At 30.7% G+C, this 25,086-nt stretch overlaps 2 protein-coding genes across 2 annotated transcripts; one reads left to right on the top strand and one right to left on the bottom strand.

Annotated features, from left to right (window-relative positions):
- Nucleotides 1-1,647: 1,647 nt before the first annotated feature.
- On the bottom strand, nt 1,648-4,144 carry LOC133309025 (transmembrane emp24 domain-containing protein p24delta4-like). Its single transcript, XM_061509767.1, has 4 exons — nt 3,865-4,144; nt 2,422-2,637; nt 2,047-2,123; nt 1,648-1,918 (listed from the first exon to the last, which is right to left on the bottom strand). Exons 1-4 carry the CDS (start codon nt 4,072-4,074, stop codon nt 1,774-1,776), a joined length of 648 nt encoding a protein of 215 aa, XP_061365751.1. The 5' UTR covers nt 4,075-4,144; the 3' UTR covers nt 1,648-1,773.
- A 3,525-nt stretch (nt 4,145-7,669) lies between these two features.
- Nucleotides 7,670-8,140, top strand: LOC133309040 (uncharacterized). Its single transcript, XM_061509780.1, has one exon. The coding sequence runs from the start codon at nt 7,670-7,672 to the stop codon at nt 8,138-8,140; it is 471 nt and encodes a 156-aa protein (XP_061365764.1).
- The last annotated feature ends 16,946 nt before the right edge of the window (nt 8,141-25,086 follow it).

The following is a 25,086-nucleotide window of genomic DNA, read 5'->3' as shown; positions in this document are numbered from 1 at the left end:
AGCTCACAAAGAGGCATTTATTTCTTGATGCATTCTTAAGACACTCAGTGGCGGAGCAGGGAGGTGCTACCATGCTTCTGAACTTCGCCATTGTGATTTAGTTGATAAAGCCCTTGAGGAAGCCATTAACTTTATTGTATGGGGTTTCTCTATCTAAGGCCCCTTTACAAAGTTTTTAAACTCTGCCATTGACATTTCATGTTAATTTGAGGATTGCTGAACTGATTATGATTCTGGGAGCTGATTAATTTGTTAACTTCTCTTTGGTTTATGATTTTGTTGTTTTTAACTCCATTTGAAAATCGACTTTTTTTCAGGAAATTTGGAGAATAAAAGGTTTAGCATCTCTGTCATACAGTTACTTCAAAGATCCTAATTATACTAGTTTCCTTTTAGAATATTATGCAATACACCATTTTAAATTATAGAAGCTAAAATGGACAGTTAACCAATGATTTAAAATGTTATACAAAAGTCTTCACCAAAAAAAAAATGTTATACAAAAGAAGTTTATATGACAAAAGTGATGGTATATACACCGGTAAACAAAAAATTGTGAATCACAATAAGCAAGGGGCTTATGTATGTTATCCATTAAGTATCTTTAAACAAAACTTTGTTTTTGCCAGAACTTCAATAAAAAATTAAATGATTTATAAATAATACATTATACAATTTTATGTTCTTTTTTGTTTGGTGTCTTTATTATTTTGTTCGGAGTGATGGCTGTTTGTTTAAGATTTGTCTCAATGAAGTCCAGCATTGAGAGAAAGGAAGAAAAGCTTGTTTCAAGTAGCTTAGCATCCGCATCCATGAATATATCCACACACACACACACACTTTACAGAGGCCAATATGCTTGAAGTAAAAGAAGAATTTCACTGGAAACAACTAATTCAAAAATCTACGACTGAAGTTCATATTCATCTTTAGAATAAACCAAATCAAGTTCACGGAGAAAATCGAACTTAGCTTTGAAAATTAACAAGCTTGCCCAATCTTTCACCCAAACCCAGGTTGCTTATTTAAGATGGGCTTTCCCTAAATTCCCAAAAGAATTCACGAAACAGAAGAAACGTAAACACCTCAAGTTTGTAACTATATTGCCATACTAATACATTATCAATATCTTGAAGAATAATAGGATTCTTTATTCACTTGCACCTCTAATTCACCTTTTTCTCTTCTACCAAACATATCCTTAGCAATATCATCAGTAAGTTAACACATTACACCTTTCTTCTACATCCCCGATATCAATAGCAACCGAATCATTTAACCGTGATTCAACACAATCCTTAATGATCTTATCCTACCCAGTAGTCCCCAGCACAGATATAGTAGTTAATAAACATCCAAAGATGCACCTTTTATCGGATGTAAATCCTGTCACATTAAAATTTCACATCACTTAGTAACGTCCAAATTTTATGTCTTTTCACTTCCTACACATTAAATAAGTGGAATCCAATCAAAATTTATCAATACTAATGGAGAAATAAACTCAATTATGACATTACCAAGTTCTGTAAAATTGGATCCACTCCCCCTTTTATTTCATTCAAATTCTTTCCCTCTTACCCACCGGGTTGCATATCCTATATCACATAAGACAATGCATTATAATAAGCTTCTGTGGATAAGAAAAGTTGGAAACTCTACAAATGGTATCTAAATTTTCTGGCTACTACTTGTAAGTAGAGTTCACAAAAAAGCTTATGTTATTATACGTTTGTTGTTTCACTAATAAAATAAAATTAACACTAGCATAATCTATATGAGCTTCTTCTTCTGGAAGAATCGCTTCAAATGCCACAATTGCAAAGCTGAAGCTGCAATGCAGACACCCAAGGACATAACACTAAACCATGCCACTCTGCCATTTGTTTTTTCGCTCACGATCCTCATCTCTGCTTCCCTGAGCAAATACAAAAAAAAAAAAAAAACATATATATATATATATATATATATATTTTTTTTTTTACAAATAAGGAAAGTTAAAAATAATTTTCGAAAAAAAAAAGAAATCTCTATGATCGGAATTACCTGCCCTTCAGATAGAGCAAATTCTCATGGATTGCCTCTACTGCTCCTTCCAGCTTTCTCAGCTCAAGCTCAACTCCCTAGGTATCAATCACATGTAGAGACAGAAATCAGCAAAAAGAAGCATTCAAAAGGAAAGAGAAGAGGTATAGAATTCAATTCACTTGCAAATAATTACAGAAAGATTTCCAGTTTACAATGCAAAAAATATTCAAGGAAACTACAAGCACGAATTCTTAAAATCCATTTTAAAACAGTGTCTGAACTCATTTCTTATTATACCTTGAGAAAATATCAGCCCACAAGAGGTAAAACTCAGAAGTTCTATGCAATATTTATAGGTAGATATGAAATTATAGCTATCACTTAGATGTTTACCTCAATCTTCTCTTTTCTAGCAACCGTATCCCAATCCTTGGCTGCAATTCCAATTTTCCAATCCAGGTTCACACTAACATCCCCACCTCCATGCTTATTATGGCCATCCACCCAGAAGCATGCCAGGTAGTTCCCAGTCTCTTGAGTTGTAAATGCAAAATGACCATGTGTTGTGTTCTCGCTGTGATGAAGATTGTTTCCATATGGTGATGTCACCTAAAGAAAATATATTATTATTTAAAACCAAGAGACAAGTCATAGACAAAATAAACAAGCTGATATCAGAAGGTCATTCAAGATCCAACCAAAGTTATATATTGATGACATGAGTAGATCTCAATAACAGAAATTAAACTATTAGTACTTAAAGTGCATGCTTTTCACAATTATTCAACCCCATTTCTGTACAGACTAGAGACATTTTTATTTGAAGTTATTATGCAATTGATCCATGGCCCAGGTAGCTAAGGTATTGATGTTTCTAGCTCTGCTATCTTTGATCTTGGCAAGACATCAGCACAGCAAGGATACTACTCTCTGAACCATGTTGTAAGACATTCCAACCATCAAAATCAAATCCACATGAATGTTAATCATATTCTAAGATGCGTCCACTTTCCACTATCAAAACATCTCCAGAAACAAATTACTCAATAACAGTGAATGTGAAGAAAGGTTCAATTTGTGGGTATGATTATCATAAAACTGATTAAGCCCAAGCCACTCAGGCTCCATAAATAAGCATATTCAAACAAAGTTGAGAAGTTTTGAGCAATGAAAATTACATTCACTGATAGACATATGTAAAAAAACAAAGAGGTGATAGCCATCAAGATTTAAAATATCATAAAAGTACCGACAAGATAAGCATGCATTCATGAAAAACATCACAAAAAATTTGTTGATCAAAATAAGATACTTGGATACTACTTTCTTGAAGCTCACATCTAAAATTAACATACAAAAAGCACGGTTTTCTGAACGTGGTCCACAACATGAGTTTCCAACTAATCAATTAGGCAACTGCAAATTGTCAAATACTTAATTAATGGAAAACATCTCACTAAATCCTCCCTAACTCTTTTTTTTTTTTTTTTTGTTCATCAACTAATTTTACAAAGTCAATGCTAAATCTAACAATGATAAATATGTATTTTTTATAAGGTAATAACATCAACCACAACATAACCAATACAAATAAGAATTTTCCCAAACTGTAAAACATCAAATCCACGACAAAACAAATCTTCCCAACAATTTATCAAGTACTACAATAGGCACACGACACGAAAATTCAGGAACTCAATACATTCCCACCTCAATTTTCTCAGAAACCAAAAAAAATCACAACAAGGGAAAGAAAAACAGACAATAAAAACAATTAAAAAACGACCCACGAAATAAATCCGAAAAGGGTTGCCGTATGAAAGGGAAAAATGGTACCTTGACGGCGATGGTGGGGACGTGGGAGGGATCATCAGGAACGACGACGTAATCGGCCAAAACGACGACATTGTTCTGGATTTCTTCGGAGACGCACTTGGTGCCAGAGGCGGGTAATGTGATCCAGACAGCGACAGCGGAAGGTACAAGATTGATTGAGAAGATGCAGAGGAAGAGGGATAACGAAGTTAACATAGCTATGTTCCCCATAACCCCTTCTCTCTCCCTTTCACTTTCACTTTCACTCTCTCTCTCTCTATGGACACAATAAGGTTTCTCTTCTTTCTCACTTAATTTTGAGCAATGAAGAATGTAACGCTTCACTCTTTGGATCTATATCTGGGCATGGTAATTTTTATTTCAGTTTTACTCCCCCGTTTGTTTTATTAATTATGGAAAAAAATATTTATAATTTTAAAGGATAATCTTGTGTCATTTTAGATTTTAACTGTTGATTTTTGTCAATTAATGATTATAATTTATTCTAAATTTTTAATTAATTAATAAATTTGATCAATAAATTATAATTGTTGATTGACGGAAATCAACAATTAAAATATAAAATTACACAAAATTATCCTCTAAAAGGATAAACATTTTTCGCATTTAACAAACTAAATAATTTTAAAAATTCTTATAATAAATCATTGATTTTCGCCGCTTTGAGAATTAATAATTAAATAATAAATATAATCCAAAAAGTTATAATCGTTAGATTGTCGAAAATCAAACGAATAAAATTTGATTGTAAGAGTTGATAAACTATTTAATAAATGTAACCCTATAAATTATGGATTTGATGTTTGTCATTTTAAATGACATAAGTTATATCATTATAAGAGGGAGATAGACACAAAGAATGGAAATCATAGGGTAGAAAGTGAATGGTTTTTTTAATTTAAATTTTAAATAAAAAATATTATTTTGTGTCTATCTCTCTCTTAAAATGACATAATATTATGTCATTTAAAATGACAAACACTTTTTTTCATAAACTATAAGCTTCAAATTGACAAAAATTAACATTTAAAATTTCCTTCTAAGAGTTTATAAACTATTTAATTTGTAAATATAATTGTCCTCAAATAAAATAACTAAGGGGAAAAGCATTTATTTTTTAAAGCATATAATTTTGTGTCATTTTAAATTATAACTGTTGATTTTTGTCAATCAACGATTATAATTTATAGTTCAAATTTATTAATTAATTTGTAAATAGGAATAATATATGTCATTTTAAAAGATATAATCCTATATCATTTTAGATCCTAACCGTTGATTTTTCGTTCATTAACGATTTTAATTTATTGGATCAAAATTATTAATTAATTAATAATAAATTTGGCCCATTAAATTTGACCCAATAAATTATAACCGTTGATGGACGAAAATCAATCGTTAGGATATAAAATGATATAAGCTTATATCCTTTAAAAGGATATATGTTTTTCCCTTTGTAAATATAACCTTTTTTATTTTTTTATTTTTTTATTTTTTTTTTAGACTTTTTTTCCCGGCACAACATGTCGCGCCCCCACCCCCAAAAAAAAAAACCATTTTTTATAAATCAAAAATAATAGAAAATATTTTTCCTATTTTTTATCTTCATCGTTAAAAAAGGTAAATCGTATTTTTCTTTCATGATTCACAATTCACAATTTACCTTAGCATTCATAGTTGGACCCAACAGACAACAGTATAGAGGCCCATGGTGGAGGTCCATCATCGAATATACTAGGCTTGCAGGCCCGCAAAGAAAAATCTGTTAGATTTAAATGAAATTGTTCCAGTCAAAGTTGGATTTGGCTGTTTTAAAGTTGAGATAGAATGCGAACGAGTTTATTATTCAACTGACATAGAATGAATATTCATTTTCTTTTAGTATACTCATGCCCTCAAAGTAAAATATATATATATATATATATATATAGATAGATAGAATAATGTACCAGTAAATAATATTTACAAGAGTTATACATAAAATTGAAACTATCTTTTTTCCTTTGTTAACGACAATTCATAACAAATCCCAAATTTAAGTATCTAATAGAAAAATTATCTAATCGCTAGAATTTAGATATTTCTGAAACATTTATAATATAATCTGATTTCTGGAATCATGTCATGATTTCATTTTATTTTATTTTTGCGTAGAAAATGAATTGCACAATATTAATTTTAAGAGGAGAAAAGTGAAATTTCATTTTGTTGAATGACTAATCAAGGATTTTACAAGTATTTGTTTGATTGGATGGCGATCATATGTAGTACAAGTCTCCAAGATGAATTCCTTCGTCAAAATGTTTTGTTTGGTATAAAAAAGAATTAAAAGTATCTAGATGTAGGATTGATTGGAACACAGTTGATTTTTTAATTGCAGAAAATCGCATTTCATGAGTAATATTTAATAATTTGTACAATATTTAAATTTATCTTAAAGCCAACTTAGACAAATCAAACAATAATCATTGATTTAAGCGATAATGAACTTAATCCCCTCATCAATTCAAATCCTCGTAACGGAAAATACGAGAATTTGATATGCTTGACATTCTTTAAAAAACAAAAAAACAAAAACTAAAACTTTGCCAAAAGTCACTATGTAATTAATGTGCCTTTTGAAAAAATTGACATACAAGTACAGTGAGTTGTACATTTGCTCAACTAACTACGGTTCATAAGCCAGACCGTCTGACCTTAAGGCAGCGTTTGGTATGCGGCATTTTTTTGGATTTTCAGGAAATTGAATTTTTTAAAATTTTAAATTTTCAGATATTATCATAAACTGAATGTAAAAATTATGTTTTTGAAAATTGAAATTTCTGAAAAAAAAAAAAATTTCCTGTACCAAACGCCCCGACGATCCGTTCACCCAGTTATCTTCCGTACCTTCCTATTTTCCTCGTGAGCTGTCATAATCTACCTCACTTTTCTCACTGTGTAAATGATTTGTTGTAGCAGCATGAAAAGGCATTCTTTTACCTTAACCCATCCACACTTACACGCACGTCATTTTAAATTTGTATAGTTTTTATTATTTAATTAATTACAATTAAACTTACATTGTTATTTTCACATTCACAATTAAAATTTTGATACATACGCAAACTTGAGAGACCTAAGACTGGTAACGTCTAGCTAGCCTATTTTACATTCATGAGGGGACGTTTGGTACACTTTATTTTTCAGGATTTTTGGAAAATTAAATTATTGTAAACTGAATGTAAAAATTATATTTTTGAAAATCGAGATTCTCAGACAAATTTTTTTTTCTCCTCTACCAAACGCCCACTCAAGAAGTCCACATCCATCCACGCTTTGAGAAATGATAACATCAAATTTCCAAAATAATGGTCCCACTCTCCTGCTATGATTGAGATTCCATAACTGAGTTACATAAGAAAAGCCACTCTTCAGACAATGTCTTAAGCATAGAACAAAAGGAGTTCCAACGGCTCTCCAAGCCCTTTCCACAGCAAAATGAGGTCTACATTTATGAAGGAAAATTTTATCTAAGCCAAGATAAAAATAAGAAGAATTTCTTCCACAAGTTTTATAAACCAATAAAGATCTAAATTCTAATAATTAGATATTTACTATTTAGATCCTATGTTTGACTCTCCCACAAGAGTTTTACTCAAAAAGACTTTGTCCAATATGGTTTTAGTATCACGTGACCCTACAACAAATTCTAAACCAAGAAATTCTTAACTCTCTAATAGGCCAAATACCCATCTTTTATATGATTCACCATCCTCTTTTTCTTGTGCTAAACCCAGCTATTCACACTCACAAAAGAAAAAAAATGGAAGCCCTCATCTCCCAGTTCACCTTCCTCTCAGATCAAGCTTTGCAAGATAAAGATTTTGATCCTTCCACAATCAAAGACCTCATGAAGCTATTCGAGATTGAATCATACAAGGCATGGGCAGATATGGAACTTGAGCAAGAAAAAGAAGTGGAAGAAGCAGATGTTGCTATGCAACAATCTGAGGACTACCTTGACTCGGTCATGCAAAGTGCCATGGATGAGTTTAGATGCTTTGAAGAAGAGTTTGAGAGGATGTCAAAAGGTGAAATAAACAACTTAGTTGAAACTGCTGACAGTTCTAGAAAAATGGGAAATTTAAAGAGATATATTGAGTTTGCAGTGAATTCAGCCACTGCTTCTATGAAATCATCTTGGAAAGGAATGTCTTCTGGGATGACATATGATTTAATTGGTCACAAATCTAACTTGAGCTTTGCCACAAATAAAGGTTCGCAATTTACTTAAATCTAATATATCCAATGAATACGTGCATGGGTCTTTCAACAATTCTTTTCCCTCGCTAACTCGGGAACAATCATTCTCAGCCACTAACTTTGCAAGATCATGCATAAAGTACTCATGCAATTGAAGCAAGTTATCTCAATGTGTATACTCGACATATGTTGAAAAAAATGACCTCATCAACAAAATCTTGATGCATTGATTGCGCACATCTTTCGTAGATTGTGTTTCAATTAAACTTTGAAGGTAACCTTGTGCCATCTATAATTGAATCAATTCATTATTTTCAATATAACAACCTTTGGGATACAAACAACAATATGCCAAGCATTTTTTTTTAATGCAAGTGGCAAGTTTTGGTAGCTCAATTTTAGCGCTGGCATAAATCATAATACTATGTTTATCGTCTTCACACCACTTTCAAGTATCATCGTTTAAAATATATAACCAATAATCACTTTCTTCATTTTGTAACAAGCCTCCCATATTTCTAATTGCTAGTGGAACTCAACAACACTTTTCTACAATTCTTTTACCAATTGATTCAAGATTTGGGCTCATTCTAGTGACATTTTCACTAAATGTCAAGTTCTTCATCAAAGTCCATGATTGCTTGTTTGTCAAACCTTGTAAAGCCTACGGGGTGTTAGTACCCATTATTTGTGTGATTATCACTAATATCTGAGTGCCTTGACTTCGATACATCAGACGAGTTCTTAAATCATTTCGCTGCAGTTGACTTTCATTCCACACGTTATCAAAGGACAAGCATGTGTCTTTTCCCATTCAGTGCCTCTTGAAGCATCATTTATAGTTGGTCTTGTTTTAAGTCATCAATTACATACATAATGGTATAATGATTTTAAAATAAAATTCACAATAATTTTTACTTCAAAATCTTCTGAAACGACCACCCACGTTGATTTGTCGAAAAACTTCTTCATTTTATCATCATTGTACACCAATTGAGCAAGAACTGTCTTACCTAGACCCCCAATGCCAACATTAATTAATAGTAGTCAAAGAAATATTATGGTCGCATTATTAGAAAATGCCATTTTTTCGACAAAAAAGTGAAAGTTTCGTAAAAAATGAAGTTTTTAATGAAAATATCGACGAAATTCAAGTCGTTAAATTTCTCTTCGTAGATAACGATATTTTTGACAAAATTAGAGATTCAGTCCAAAAAGAATTTCTGTCAAAAGTTTGATTATTTCATCAAAAAATAGCAGCCAAAAATACTATTTATTTAATGAATTCCGTAAAAAAATTTCGACGAAAAATAATTAAAATTTCTCCTAAAATTATAGACGAAAAATGAATAAAATTTCATTGAAATATTTTTTGACGAAAAACGGATTCCATTGAAAATTATCCACAAAAAATCAGTTAATTTTCGTCGAAAACTGTTGTCATAGTTTTCAATGGAATACCTGATCCGTAAAAAAAATTGACTTTTTTTTTTAAATTTCTCTCTCTACAAAATTAATACCAATCATATCAAAATCAAATCACCTTAATTAATAGAATTAAATGTACAAAAACCCATGTCATATACTAATCAAATACATCCAAACAATATCAACAAAATTCATACAACTAGATGATCTTCATTATCATGGTCATCACCTAAGTCCTGAGAAGGGGATCGAGTCTCGTCGTCATCCTCAGTATCAAACAATACCCTAGGAATCCTTCGTATGAGCTTCTTCATTTGTTCTATTTGCCTCTGCATCATTGACATGAGACTATCCAGTTATGCAACTGTACCCCATACCAATGACAGGTCATTCTCTTGCTGTGCAACCATACCCTGCAGTTGCGTAACCAATTCGTGCTTCCTGTCGTGCTCCTGATGGGACATACTAGATGGTGGCTTGTTGGAGGACCGAGATTGCTTGTATGCCCATGCCCATGTACCTAAACTGTATATCCGTTCTTTTCTAGTAGTATCAGTATTAGTTTGTTTCACCAAGTCAATAATTTCATTTCTGTCTTCTTCCCTACCAATTATGTTTGATTGTAAAATTAAAGAACTTGTTTCCCTCTTGGCACTATCATTTTGTGTAGGATATTCCAAATTTGGGTTCAGTTTCAACTTGGACATATCTTTGGTAACATCACTTAAATTCTATTGAATATTGCTAATGTTGGGTCACACCTTGTTTAATTTTGATGATAACAAGCCAAGTGATGCACTGCTTACGAAATAAGATAAATTTAAAAAGAAAATAAAAAAAAGAGAAGAATTCTAAGCTCACAAGATTATCCATGTTCATGTTTTTTTAACGTTAAATATGAATTTTATGACAAAAATAAATATTGTATGCATGACACATGAAAGTTGCATGCGTAAATTATTCTCTCCTACATGTGTTACCTCTACATATAGGTTTCTAAAAAATTCTAAATGCCTACTCAATTCCTTTTGAATTTTTTCTCATGTAATTGCAATGTTACCTATTTGCTATTTTCTTTATCGATAAAAGTTATCATTAGCTTTGATTTAATTGAAAAATTATATAACCTCAATTCATATCTCTCTTGAATTCATTTATGACCAATAACTAATCTTATGAGCTAATTCATAATGACAAGCAATTTGATTATCAAATGAAAATAAATCATCCCACGACATTCATCACTCTGTTACAAAACTTGAATGTGCACTGCAAATCTTAAATCTCCAAAACATCTAGTAGGTCATCTGCATCATGTATTATTGTTTTGAACCTTCTTGTTAAAAGGCAAATAATAGGATAAGTGTTGTCTATATTCAAAATCTGAAAGAATAACTTTGATCAATAGATCAAAGTTATAAATGCTTTTCACCAAAAAAGAAGAAGTTATAAATGCAAGGTAGATGAATCCAATTTATTGAAGGATTTTGAAACAATGCATAATAACATGTATTGTTAGTAAATGTACTAAATGCATGTGGACGTGTGTATAGATACACTCCTCTTTCTGTTATGTTAGTGAATCCATCTAGAGGATCATTTAAAGTTTGGTTAATCTGTTAGAAGTTTGTTACTCAATTTATATGTTTATATATATATATATATATTACCTATTCTGAGTATCAGAAGTGTGTAATTCTTTCGTAATCAATATAATCAGATTTTTCTCATCTCTCTCCTTTATTTGTCTCTCCTCTCTTTCGTTTAATCCTGAATGAGATGTATTCATTCGTCCCGAAAAAGAAAAAGAAAATAAGAATCTGTAAAGAACCAATTCAACCCCCAAGGTTCTTAACATGGTATCAAAGCGTTCGAAATCTCACCGCCTCCCACTTTCTTTGTAGTGGAATTTTCACATGTAGGTGGGCTTGTATGTTGTCCACCCTTCAAGCCCAGTGGGCTCTCGTGTGAGGGGGCGTGTTGAGAAATATATGCAACTAATGTGAGGTTTATAAGGCCTTGGGCACTCCCACCCTTTGAGCTAGCTTTTGAGGTGGTGTATCCCAAGGTTCTTTACATGGTATCAGAGTCTCGTCGTCCCCCACTTTCTCTTGTGGACTTTCTTAGCACAGGTAGACTGGGCCTGTTGCATCTTCCACTCTTCAAGTCCAATGGGCTCTCGTGTGAGGGGACGTGGTGAGATATATAGTTCCACATTGGTTGTATGTGCAACTAATGTGGAGTTTATAAGGCTTTGAGCACTCTCACCCTTTGAGCTAGCTTTTGGGGTGGTGTATCCCAAGGTTCTTAACAGAATCAAAGCAAAGATAGGCAATTCAAAGAAATTTACAAGAAAAACCAAACTATTGAAAAGTATTAAATAATTGAAATAATTGAACCAACAAACAATTATGAAGCATGTTGAGGGCCGACGTCCACGGTGGACGGCCCTTTCCCTTTTGGCGGCTTCACTCACCTATCAGTATTCAATACACTAATTGTTATGGACCTCGAGGTCCACATCTTAAAAGCTAGCTAAAAAATTGAGAGTATGTAAGGACTTATAAACCCCACATCAGTCGTAAAGGTAATCAATATGAGACTCGTAATATACATGAATCTCAAATAACACTAATGATTGAAATAATTGAACCAACAAACAATTATGAAGCATGTTGAGGGCCGACGTCCACGGTGGACGGCCCTTTCCCTTTTGGCGGCTTCACTCACCTATCAGTATTCAATACACTAATTGTTATGGACCTCGAGGTCCACATCTTAAAAGCTAGCTAAAAAATTGAGAGTATGTAAGGACTTATAAACCCCACATCAGTCGTAAAGGTAATCAATATGAGACTCGTAATATACATGAATCTCAAATAACACTAATGATTTGTTTGAATTACATCGTAAATGAATAGATTTTAAAGTTATTATCAGTGAATAAAATTTGTTTGTAATTTTTGAATTTTTCTAATTTGATTAGAATTCAACACTCAATTTCGGAGGAAATGCCTGAATCTAACTGGGGTTCGCGGTGGTGGAGGAACTGGATCGGAAAAAATAAACTAATGAATGTAAAATTGTTTCTTTGGCCAAATTCTCGATTAGAAGATTTAGCTTGTATAAATCGCTATTGGTTTGATACGCATAATGGAAGTCGTTTCAGTATAGTAAAGATATGTATGTATCCGCGATTTAAAATTCGGAAATCTATTACATTTTCTGTTATTTACCGTAACATATATAACATATATGATTATGATATATGAACAAAAATGGATACCTACATAAATGCGCGCGCATTATTTCTATTCTCAAGCATTGATCCTAATTCAATACTAGATCCATTCGATCAAAAATGAATTAACAAAATCGTATAGGACAAATTTTAACATAAAGAAATGGACTTTGATATATTTAATATCTTCTCTAGTAAAATCCTCCTGTTGTTACATTGGATAAATTAAACGGAAACTTTGATATATTTAGGTAGTGTTTGGTTGAAGGTTTATTTTAGGATTGATGGGAAAGTGTAGGTGGATATTAGAAAATGCCACGTTTGGTTCAGGTTTTTTCAAGAAATACCAGGCAAATAGGATAGATGGAAAAATGACTTTTGTGTTGATTTTTGGATGAAATTAACTGTTACAAAATACCACTTGAGATGTGGTATTTTGAGATGACTGGGGAAGTGAAAAAACAGGTGTAAAGTTTCTCCCGAACATAGATTTTGCATATTTAAATAAATTTCTCTGGTAATATTTGGGTCAACCAAACAACTTTTTTTGCATTTTTCTATCAAACTCACTCTCTAACCACTTTCCTATCAATTACATTTCCCTAATAAAAAAAATTTCTACCGAACCAAACACTACTTAGTATCTTCTCTTGTAAAGTTTTTTGTTGTTACTAACTTACAATGCATAAACGAAAATCTAGCGAGTAAATCATAATATTCTCTCTCGGTAAACAAAATAATAATATTCTCTAATTAGCCTTAACTTAAAACTCATTTAATTATATTTAATGGAATGAGATAGAAAGACAATTAAAATAGTAACAAGTCATGGAAAGATAAATTATGTATGTAAAATTATAGATATTATGTATAAATGATGAGCTACTTAATTAGAATAACAGGATTTGTGAAGTTATATAGCCCAAATTAATCTAAAAAACCGTACTTGTTAAAGAAGGTAGATCTTTTGCCAAGAAATTTGTCATGAATCTTTTGATAAATTTTAAGTGCTTTTCTTGAGTAGATACCTACTTCGGTGATCCACAAAGGACAATTCAGATCAATAAAAAATAATTAAAAAACCTAGCAAGTTTACTACTTATGTGCAAAAACTTTGTACATTTTTATTTATTTATTTTTTAAGCTTGTTGTTTTCTTATCTTGAAACCTTTGATGTATTTGATTTATAAAAAAACTTCTTCTGTTTTTTATTATTAATAATAATTATAAAAATTTCACTTTACTTTTAATTTTTTTTTATTTTAAAAAATTGTATGATAAAATGAAAGTAATATAATATTTTATAATTAATAACTAAAATAAAATAATAATAAAAGGGTCAGGATCATTTTACACCAGTGTAAGTTACACTCTTGATTTTGTCCGTTGATCCAACTTATATCTAAGGGTTCTAATTTTTTAGTTATGTGAGCCATTGGATACAAGTGGATCAATGGTCAACATTGAGTGTAAGACTTCTAACTCTTACACCGGTGTAAGAATATCCTGCCCCATAATAAAAAATTCCACAAACCCATCATTAATTCCTTCATTCTCATTCCCTTTGCCCCTCGTTTGACCCTTTGACTCCTGAATCTCTAACTATGGCAAGTATACTTGACCCTTGACTCTAATTCTCTAACTATGCACACGAATGAACCAGACCAACATCAATGAATTCAATGCACTAACCAGACCACACCACATTTCCACAAAGTATACATACAAAGAACAATCTCCATGAAGCAGACATACAAGTCAAAGGCACACTCTCAATCATTTCCTCAAATAACATCTTTTAATTGTAATTATCATTATTTTTATTTATTTATTTCCCAAAATCACCTTTATTTCAATTAATTTCTTTCGTTCCAAAAATCTCCATTATTTCAATTCATTTCTTTCCATATAATATAATATAGTCAAATCTTATATATTAATAACCTTACATGACATGTCATAATGAAATATTGTTAAAATATTTTACTCATTTTTAGTTTGTCTATCTTCTTATATTTTATAAAGTAATATAACTTTCGTAACAAATTTCTGCGACTTTTTTATTACACCTGAAGGTAGTACCAAATAATTTACCCCCTAATCAACTGCGGTTAGCTTGTTTTTTTATTTATTTATAGTTTTAATACTTATTAATTCTATCTAGTTTTAAAAGTCAATTAAGATGTTGAAGTCACTACAAAAATAATAGTTTAAATGAATATTTTTTAATTTTAATAGTTTCTTATAATATATTAAATATTCTAATAGTGATGTTTAGATTTGTTTTCAAGTTCAAGATTTTGTTAAGAATTTAATCAGATTAAAAATATCATTGCAATGGAATAAATTCAGTCAGTATAAATGTTCCAGTACTAAAACTTTTGTATCTTGAAAAGTAAACTAAATAAATTCTAATAAACTCTTTATATAATTTTTTTTTAAAAAGTCATATTTTATTATTTAGCTTAAATCTTCTTTATACCCAATTAGCCACCTTGAAAAGTAAAATCACTATTTTTTGGGTGCAAATAAAATAACTTTTATTAATCGCATCTGAAATTTTCAACTTTGCTTATTCATTAGAAATTTTGAAATATTTTCCTTGGAGAAAAATATCAGCTATATTTTTTTTTTATATATAGTTTCATGAACTGTCCTTCTTGTTATAGAATTACTAGCTATAACTTTAAAATTAAAAATATTTTTAAGTTTTAATGTCAAGTTGTAGAATTTAGATATCTTGGAGTCCATCAAAATATCATACAGTTACTGACAATTTTTAAAAAGTATACAGTTTGGATTACAAATTAAGCTGAATGAATAACATTTGAAAAAGAGAGTTAAGGACACGTGCCAAGCAGTAGTGTGAACCCTTTCATAGCTGGAGAGTCATTTGTGCTTGATTTGTTCAAAGGTGGATACGTGTGAAATGTGAGTGAATGCGTGTGAAACGTGAATGAGATAGACGCACGTTACTCCCGGTGCTTATCTTTATCATTGCTTAGTCTCCCTCGTGTATAAAATGAGAAGAAAGGTGTGAGTAGCTATACAAGAACATTAGGTTTAAGATTATAAATGGGCTTATGGTTTGTTTCGAGTATGAAGAGCTTTTTCTATATTCTTTGTGTGACATCATTGAATTATAGGGAATGCAAATGAGAGTTTGGGGTTGATGGGTATGTTGTCTGGTACGATGTCACATAATTAATTAGGTGATGCTATAGCCATATTTATGTGATACCGGACCAGGCTTCATTCCTATCAACCTGATCTCTCTCACTCTCCCTTTGTGTTTCAATGTCTGTGTGAGTGAATTGGGACTTTGCATGAGAAAGACTTGAAAAATTTCTAAGAAGCCACGAATATACTTTTTTCCCATTTCCTCTGTTTGTCATTTTTTTGTCGCTTATTGTCACTTCTCTTATCAATCTTTTTCCCAACATGAGAAACGTCCAAAATGACTTTTAAACTCTGCATTTTGTCTATAGGTTTCCCTAAGCATCTTTTGTATTTTGTTGGCCTCATTTTTTCAGGTAACAAAATAACATACATATATACTCTTTTTCTTCATACTTTGAGTGACAATTTATGATCATTTGTTTCAGTCAATTTTTGTTTTTATTTATTTCGGGTAGTGATGGTGATATTTTTCATCCGTAACACTTATGTTCAGATTATTTATGTTTCCATTTTGGCATCACAGATGAAAAGAGAAATACTACACTGAGAAAGCATACAAAGATGAATGGATGTGAACATGCAAGAAGAGACATATGTAGCTCTTTGTGTTTTCCTTACTTTGTTGGTTATCCTTGTATTTTCTTGTTTGTTTGTTTATTTTAATTTGACTTGAGGGACGAGGGTGAGAGGGTTACACTGGTAATACCAAATTCCTAATCTTCCGCCTGATTTTCGCTTCCGTTGTTGACTACATTGTGGGCGTTGTCTCGAATATCGATATTTATTTTGAAAAGCATCTATATTTCATCTTAGAAAATAAATAAATAAATAAAACGTACAGGGTTTATTCATGCCATTAAAAAAATACTTTATTGACTGCAATTGCATTATGATTTTACTCAGATTTAAATTTAAATTTACTTCTCTTCCCAAACAAAACCAATTGAATCAATTCGGAAAATTAAATTTATCCATTTCATTAAGCATGAAGATATCATAAATTAATGGCGCCACACATGGATTTCAGTGTAGTCATGGCTGCCTTTAATACATCATCATAAAAGAAAAGCGTTATAAATGTAATATATGAGTGCTTAATATTTTATTCATATTTTTATTTAAATATTTATATGGTTAATTATAATAATAATAGTGGCATATTATATTATATTATATTATTTTTACAGAATAAAAAAATTATTATATCATTGATTCACTAGTATTGAATTACTCACATAATTAAAAAATTATTAACATTATTATTTTGTATTTATTTGTTAATATTTAAATGATTAATTATAACCACTAATCCCAATAATTGTGTAGGTAACAAAACTTTGAATCGCAAATGAAGCTCGGAAAACACTCCAAGAAGAGCGTTTAATTTGAATACACGAAGAAGCCAGTAACGTGAACCCTTATTAACTACTCCGGTCGTAACCTTCTTTGCAGTGGCATAGGTTTTTTCCAAGGTTGATGCGTTTCAAACTTCATATATTGACAAACTCACCTTGCTTCCCAGTGTTTCCCTATCTCTTTTCTTGATCTTTCATTATTAAAATTCACTGTTGAGGATTTAAGCTATCGTCTAAAAGGGGTCATCAAGTTAATGGACATGTTTGCACTACTAGCATGAGATTCCAATTGTGCTTTCAAAGTTGACTGAACTCAAATCAAAGAGAAAAAGTTGTATATAATGAAATTCAGGTGTTTAGGCGTTTTTTTCACAAGTAGCCAAGCATATGAAACTGTGTGTCTTAACCTTTCTTTTTTAAAACAAATTAAATAAAAGTTTTTTATTTAATATTGTTAATTTAAATCATTCACTTTAAGCTTAATTTAAGCTAATATTTATGAAATTAAATGTAAACAAGTTGCAATACTCGGAGTTTGACCCTATCGCATTTTTATTAGAATTATAATGAGAGGTACTTAATTAGAATAATTGGATTTGTGAAATTACTCAGCCCATATCTGAAAATTGTAGTTGTTAAAGAAGGTAGATCTTTTTCACCAAAAAACTTCGTCATAAATCTTTTGATACATTTTAAGTGCTTTTCTTGAGCTGATACCAGTTTGGGTGATCCACAAAGGACAATTTAGATCAATCAAATATAATTTAAAAAAATCTAGCAAGTTTACTACTTAATTACATGCAAAAAAATTGCACTTTTTTTTTAAGTTTGTTTTCTTCTTGAAACATTCTATGTATTTGTTTATAAATATACTTTTTACTTTATTTTTAATTATATTTTTTCAAATTTATGATTAGATAAAAATAATATAATATTTTTATAGTTATTAATAAAATAAAAAAATAAAAAAATATCCACAAACCAATACATCTTTAATTCCTTCGTTCTCATCCCCTTTTCCCTTCATTTGACCCTTGACTTTTGAATCTCTAACTATGGCAAATATAGTTGAACTACTAAATGAAACAGGGTTATTAAAACTGGCCGGGCTGGTTGAACTATAAATCAAACCACTAACTGGTCCGGTTCTGCTAATAAACCAGTCATGCATACAACCTGATTAAGAACCGGTGAAACGGTCAAAACTTAGGTTCAACTGGTGTTAACTCGGTATTGATTTTCAGGTTAAACTGATTTTTTAAAATTGTGACGAAAATTTTCACCACAATTTTACTCCTTGGGATTTAAATTTGACACCTAAAGAGAAGGAGAGTGAAATGCTAACTACTAAATCAAATAATTTTTTGTTTTTATATTATTTCTATTTATATGTTTATTATGAAAATTTTTATATTTACAGATTTTTTGTTTACAAACTACATTATGTCTGACTATTGACTAATTTATAAAAAAGTTTGTAAACGAATCATTTCTCATTTATTATAAGGTTATATCTATCTCATTTTATATGAGATAACTAAATTTCCTACATACACAAAAGATGAGTGGGGCCAACTTCTTCTTTTTTTTTCTCTTCTTACCTATGGATCCCACTTGCAATCTTGTTTTTACAATATAAGATAACTATTTTTCTACAACATAAAAAAATTATTTCCCTTTATTATATATCTTTATATAAATTTAATTTAAGCGGTTTAACCAATAACATACTTTTTGAACTAGGGATCCATTGACATGCTACGCAACTAAATCGATGATCGGTTTGAGTTTAATAACATTAAAACAAATTAAGACTAAACAAATTAAGACTCCTTGCACGAAAGTAATTAATTTGTGATTCTCGAATGTTCAACTGAATTATTAATTTTTTTTTTATGTCTATAAAAAAAAAGAATTATTAATTTTTTTATAACATATTCCATTTTTCTTTGACAAATAAGAGAGTAACCATTTTCGTTTTCCCAGAATTTGACGTACAAATACATCCTCTCATCACGAACGAACCACACCACCATCACTGAATTCAATGTACAAACCAGACCACCACACCTCCAAAAAGTAAATATTCAGAATACCAAAAAAAAATGAAGAAGAGTAAATATATTCAAAGAACAATCTCCATGAAGCATACAAATCAAAGACGCGCGCACTTTCCTATAATCCTATTTTAATTGAAATAATATATATCTCTCAATCATTTTCCCTAATTACATCTTTTAATTGTAATTATCATTATTTTTATTTTATTCATTTTCAAGTAATCACCATTGTTTTTCAATTGATTTCTTTCAATGTAAGATATAGTCAAAGTCTATTTATAACCTTTTATTCAATTCAATTTTTTTCATGTAAAATAGCAGTCAAGTCTTGTATATTTAATTTATAACCTTTTATGACATGTACAAAGTAGTCCATAATGAAATTTTTGTAAAATATTTTATTCATTAATTTCTTCTTTTTCTGTCTTCTAATATATATGTTAATATTTTTTTTAAATATAATAAATACTCTAATAGTGATGTTTAGTTTTCCGGTCCATGTAAAATAACTTTAATTAATCGCTTCTAAACATTTTCAATTTTTCTTATCCATTAGAAATTTTGAAATATTTTTCTTTGGAGAAGAACATCAGCTGTCCCTTTTTGTTATAGAATTACTATGACTTTCAAAATAAAAACTTCAAAATTAAAAATATGATTAAGTTTTAATGTCAAGTTATAGGATTTAGATATCTTGGAGTCCATTAAAATATCATATTGTCCCTGACAATTTTTAAAACGTATAAACAAATTAAACGGTACTTAATTTATTCAAAGGTGGATGCGTGTGAAATGTGAGTGAGTCTGTGAGTCTGTGAGAAATGTGAGACTCACGTTATTCCTGGTGCTTCTTTTCATCATTGCTTAGACTCCCTCGTGTATAAAATGAGAAGAAAGGTGTGAGTAGCTATGCAAGAACATTAGATTCAGACCATAACTGAGTTTATTGTCTGTTTCGAGTATGAACAGCTTCTTTCATATTCATTCCGTTAATAGGGAATGCAAATGGGAGTTTGGGGTTGATGGGTATGTTGTCTGATACGATGTCACATAATTAGGTGATGATGCTAGCCATTTATATATGTGATATCGGACCAGGCTTCATTCCTATCAACCTGATCTCTCTCACTAGCTACTCTCCCTCTAGTACTGTAGTCTATGACTAATGATGAAACATTTCTTACAAGTGACGTATATTCTTTTGCCCATTGCCTTTCTTTGTTATATTTTGCCATTTATTGTCACTTCTCTGATCAATCTTTTTCCCAAACATGAGAAGTGTCCCAAATGACTTTAAAATTATGTATTTTGTCAGTATAGATTTCTCTTAAGCATCTGTTTTATTTGTTGGCTTCATTGTTTCAGGTAACATAGTAACATAATAACATACATATGTACCCTCTCTCTCAACTACTACTTCTATTTATCATTTGTTTCAGTCAATTTTGTTTTTATTTATTTGGGGTAGTAAATGGTGATATTTTCATTTGTAACACTTATGTTCAGTTGATTTCTGTTTTCATTTGGGCATCGCAGATGTAAAGAGAAATACTTAGGAAGCATACAATGATGAATGGATGTCATGCAAGAAGAGACAGACATGGCTCTTGTGTTTTCCTTTTTTTTTTTTTTTCTTTTTTATGTTGGTTGTCCTTTGTATTTTCTTGTTTGTTTGGCGAGTGCGAGAGGGTTACAATGGTAATACTGAATTCCTTATCTTCCGCCTTATTGTCGCTTCCGTTATTGACTACAATATGGGCGTTGTCTTAGAAGCATCCCTATTTCATCTAGAATAAAGAAAGAAAAAGAAACTAATTTGTATGGGGTTTATTCTTGCCATTAAACAATACTTTGTTGACTGCAATTGCATTATGATTTTACTTAGATTTCAATTTTAAATTTATTTCTCTTCCCAAACAAAGCCAATTTGAACGAATTCGGAAAATTAATATTACAGTTAAAGATTATCTAGATTATCTGACCTTGCATTTTACCAAATGATAGTAGCTCAATTGACGCCAGAAAATTAAGCAGGTAAGGATGAAAGCATGTGTTCGATCTCTAGTCGCGAAGCGATGAACCAATTGGAATATCTAAAAATAAAATAAAAATGATCTGACCCGTTATTAATATTATTATTCAGTATCTATTTTTTAATATTCAAACGATTAATTAAAATTAGTATTTGAAATAATAGTATAAATAAGCAAAATTGGAATCGCAAATTATGCTAGTAGAAATTAAAGCAGGTCAAGAAGAGCTAGCGTTTAAATACATGAACTAGATAATAGCGTGAACTCTTAATTACTCATGACATAACCTCACCCTGCATTGGCATCTGGGCTAGGTTTTTCCCAAGGTGGATGCGTTTCAAACTTTCATATATGAGTGAGACAATCTCACCTTGTTTCCCAGTGTTTCCCTCTCTCTCTTTGGATTATATAAGTGTTGAGATATATATAGTCCCACATTGATTGTGTGGGCAACTAATGTGGCCTTTATAAGGCCTTGGACACTCTCACCCTTTGAGCTAGCTTTTGTGTGGCTTGAGTGACTATAAGGTCACAAGTTCGATTCTCACGGCCCTCCACTTTCAAGTGGAATTAAAATAAAAAGCACAAAAAGGTAAACCAAAAATTGAATTGGGTCTGTGCAGTTCCACGCTTCTAACCCAAATGCCTCTTGCGTGAGGGGGCGTGTTGAGATATATATAATCACACATTGATTGTGTGGGCAACTAATGTGGCCTTTATAAAGTCTTGGACACTTTCACCCTTTGAGCTAGCTTTTGGATGGTGTATCTTAAGGTTCTTTACAATAAGAGTTATGAGAGGGCCAGAGAATAAAATTAGGTTCAGATCATAATTGTATAATGTTTTCTTCTTTCTCAGTGATGTGTATGATTATATGTGGTGATTTTTATTCAAGATTATTCTAGTATACATTTATAATTTTATTTATTAAGGGCAGTGATACCAAACACATTTCTATGGGTAATGCCAAATTTCAGTTGTTGTTTGTTTTCATTTTGGCACTGCAGATGAAGAGAGAGTAATTAATACTGAGAAAGCACACAATGATGAATGGATGTCAAGACACATATGTGGCTCTTGTCTTTTCCTTTCCATTATTTATAAACCTAATTCTAAATCTTGTTGCAGTTTCAAAATTGGCTGAACTCAAATAAGAGAGAAAAAGTGTATATAATTCGGTTTCATTTTTTTACTGAATGTGATTTGATAGTTTCAAGCCACTCTGATAATGAAATTCAGGATTTTAAGCCCTTTTTTTTGTTATTTCACAAGTAGCCAAGCATATGAAACTGTGTATTAGCCTTTATTTTCAAAATAAATTAATAAATATTATGGATAACTTGAGTTTTAATGAAAACTTGCAATGCACTCTGTTGATTTAAATCATTCACCTTAAAATAATTAATTTATGTTAAAAAGTGGCTAAGATTTAGGAAATAAAATCTAAATAATTCTTGCACTACTCGGAGTTTAACCTTATGGCATTTTCATTGTACTAAGTGAAATAATTTTCATTCCAAACTTTTCACCATCACACATCCTATCTTGTAGAATTTTTCTCAATAACAAGAAAAACCTAACAATTCAAAAGTATTTAATAATTGAAACAATTAAGTCAACAAAACAATTATGAAGCGCAAGAACCTTAATGACATTAAGGGTTGTTTAATTTGGATTAGATTGTAAATGTATAGATTTTAAAAACTATCCCAAACTCTTGAAATTGTTTAATTTATGTAATTGTCGAATTCAAAACTCACTTTTGGAAGGAATGGAGATGACAAAACTTTAACATAAAAGAAATGGGATTTGATATATTTAATATCTTCTCTAGTAAAATTTTCTGATCTTTCATGGGATAAAAGCAAACTTTGATATATTTATTATCTTCTCTAGTAAAATCTTTTGTTACAAACGGAAATCTAACGAGTAAATAACAATATTCTTTAACAATCCTAAATATTTATTTAATTGAATTTAATGGAATGAGATAGAAAGATAACTAAAATAATAACAAGTCATACCCTTAGTTGATTTAGAGGTTGGAAAGAACAATTATGTAGACAAAATCATAGATTTGTGAAATTATACTGCCCATATTTAAAAGTTGTAGTTATTAAAGAAGATAGATTTTGAGGAGATACCTTTACGGGTGATCCACAAAGAACAATTTAGATCAATCAGATATAATTTTTTTTTTAAAAATCTAGTATATAATTAAGTTTACTACTAGTGCAAAAAAATTGCACTCTTTAATTTTTTTAAGCTTGTTGTTTTCTTTTTGAAACTTTCCACATATATATATATATATATATATGTTTGATTTACAGAAGTACATTTTCTTTCTTTTTTTTAGTCATATTAATAATTATACAAACTTCATTTCACTTTCGTTTTATTTTTAAACAATTTGTATAATAATTAAAAAATTAAGAAATAAAACTCGACAAACCAATACATCTTTTAAGGGTTTTATTAATCTCTTTCCACATAAGATAGTTATCTTATGTGGTAGAGAGAAAATGGGTGGGTCCCACCATAACAAGAAAAAAGAAAAAAAAAAAAAAAAGTGGGGTGCGAAAATCGAAGTGAGAGAAAATGAGATAAATTACCTAATGTAAAAGGAGACATCTTTTAATTCCTTTATTCTCATTTCCCTTGCCCCTCACTCAACCTTTGACTCTGAATCTCTAACAATGGCAAGTATAGTTGACCCTTTGACTCTGAATCTCTAACTATGGCAAGTATAATTGAACCAAACAAAGTAGGACATTTTGCACGACCCAATACATCCTTTCATCCCAAACGAACTATACCACCATCAATGTATATATAATTATTATTATTTCTGTTTATTCATTTCCTTATAATTACCATTGTTTCAATTTATTTCTTTTCATGTAAAATAATAATGAAATCTTGCTGATTGAATGAAAAGAGCGTTATGCAATAGTGCGAACCCTTTCATGCATAGCTAGAGAGTTACCTGTGCTTAATTTATTCAAGGTGGATGCGTGCGAAATGTGAGTGAGATAAACTCACGTTATTCCCGGTGCTTATCTTCATCATTGCTTAGACTCCCTCGTGTATAAAATGAGAAGAAAGGTGTGAGTAGCTATACAAGTAGATTAGGTTTAAGATCATAAATGGGTTTATGGTTTGTTTCGAGTATCAACAGCTTCTATATTTTTTTGGTGAGATTGGTGTCACGACATCATTGAATTATAGGGAATGCAAATGAGAGTTTGGGGTTGATGGGTATGTTTTCTGGTTCGATGTCATATATATAATTAGGTAATAGCTGAAAAAAAAAAATAGCTGAAATTCAAGGAATGAATTGATGCTAGCCGTTTATGTGATATCGGACCAGGCTTCATTCCTATCAACCTGATCTCTCTCACTCCGATCCCTTTGTGTGTTAATGTATATGTGATGTGTTATACATGCACGTAATCTTCGGTGCATCTTATGCACAGAAGATTTATTCGTGTGAGTGAATTGGGACTTTTCCTCTTTTCACACTTTGAGTGACATATATACTTCTATTTATCATATTTTTCAGTTGATTTTATTTTTATTTATTTCGGGTAGTGATGGTGATATAATTTTCATCCGTAAGACTTACGTTCAGTTGAATTCTGCTCTCATTTTTGCATCGCATATGAAAAGATAAGTACTGA

This window comes from Gastrolobium bilobum, unplaced genomic scaffold (genome assembly GCF_033153095.1).
Source record: "Gastrolobium bilobum isolate Gb01-03AN ecotype WA unplaced genomic scaffold, APGP_CSIRO_Gbil_v1 utg8041, whole genome shotgun sequence".
NCBI lineage: Eukaryota > Viridiplantae > Streptophyta > Magnoliopsida > Fabales > Fabaceae > Gastrolobium > Gastrolobium bilobum.
The sequence above is the reverse complement of the archived record's forward strand: the minus strand, read 5'-3'. Positions and strand labels throughout refer to the sequence as shown.

Excerpts from the sequence above, each read along its gene's own strand:
- LOC133309040 (XM_061509780.1), top strand. The coding sequence starts at position 7,670 with ATGGAAGCCCTCATCTCCCAGTTCACCTTCCTCTCAGATCAAGCTTTG.
- LOC133309025 (XM_061509767.1), bottom strand. The coding sequence starts at position 4,074 with ATGGGGAACATAGCTATGTTAACTTCGTTATCCCTCTTCCTCTGCATC. Across the intron at positions 2,638-3,864 it reads TCCCCACCATCGCCGTCAAG|GTGACATCACCATATGGAAA; the intron begins GTACCATTTTTC and ends TATTTTCTTTAG. Across the intron at positions 2,124-2,421 it reads CTAGAAAAGAGAAGATTGAG|GGAGTTGAGCTTGAGCTGAG; the intron begins GTAAACATCTAA and ends ATTGATACCTAG.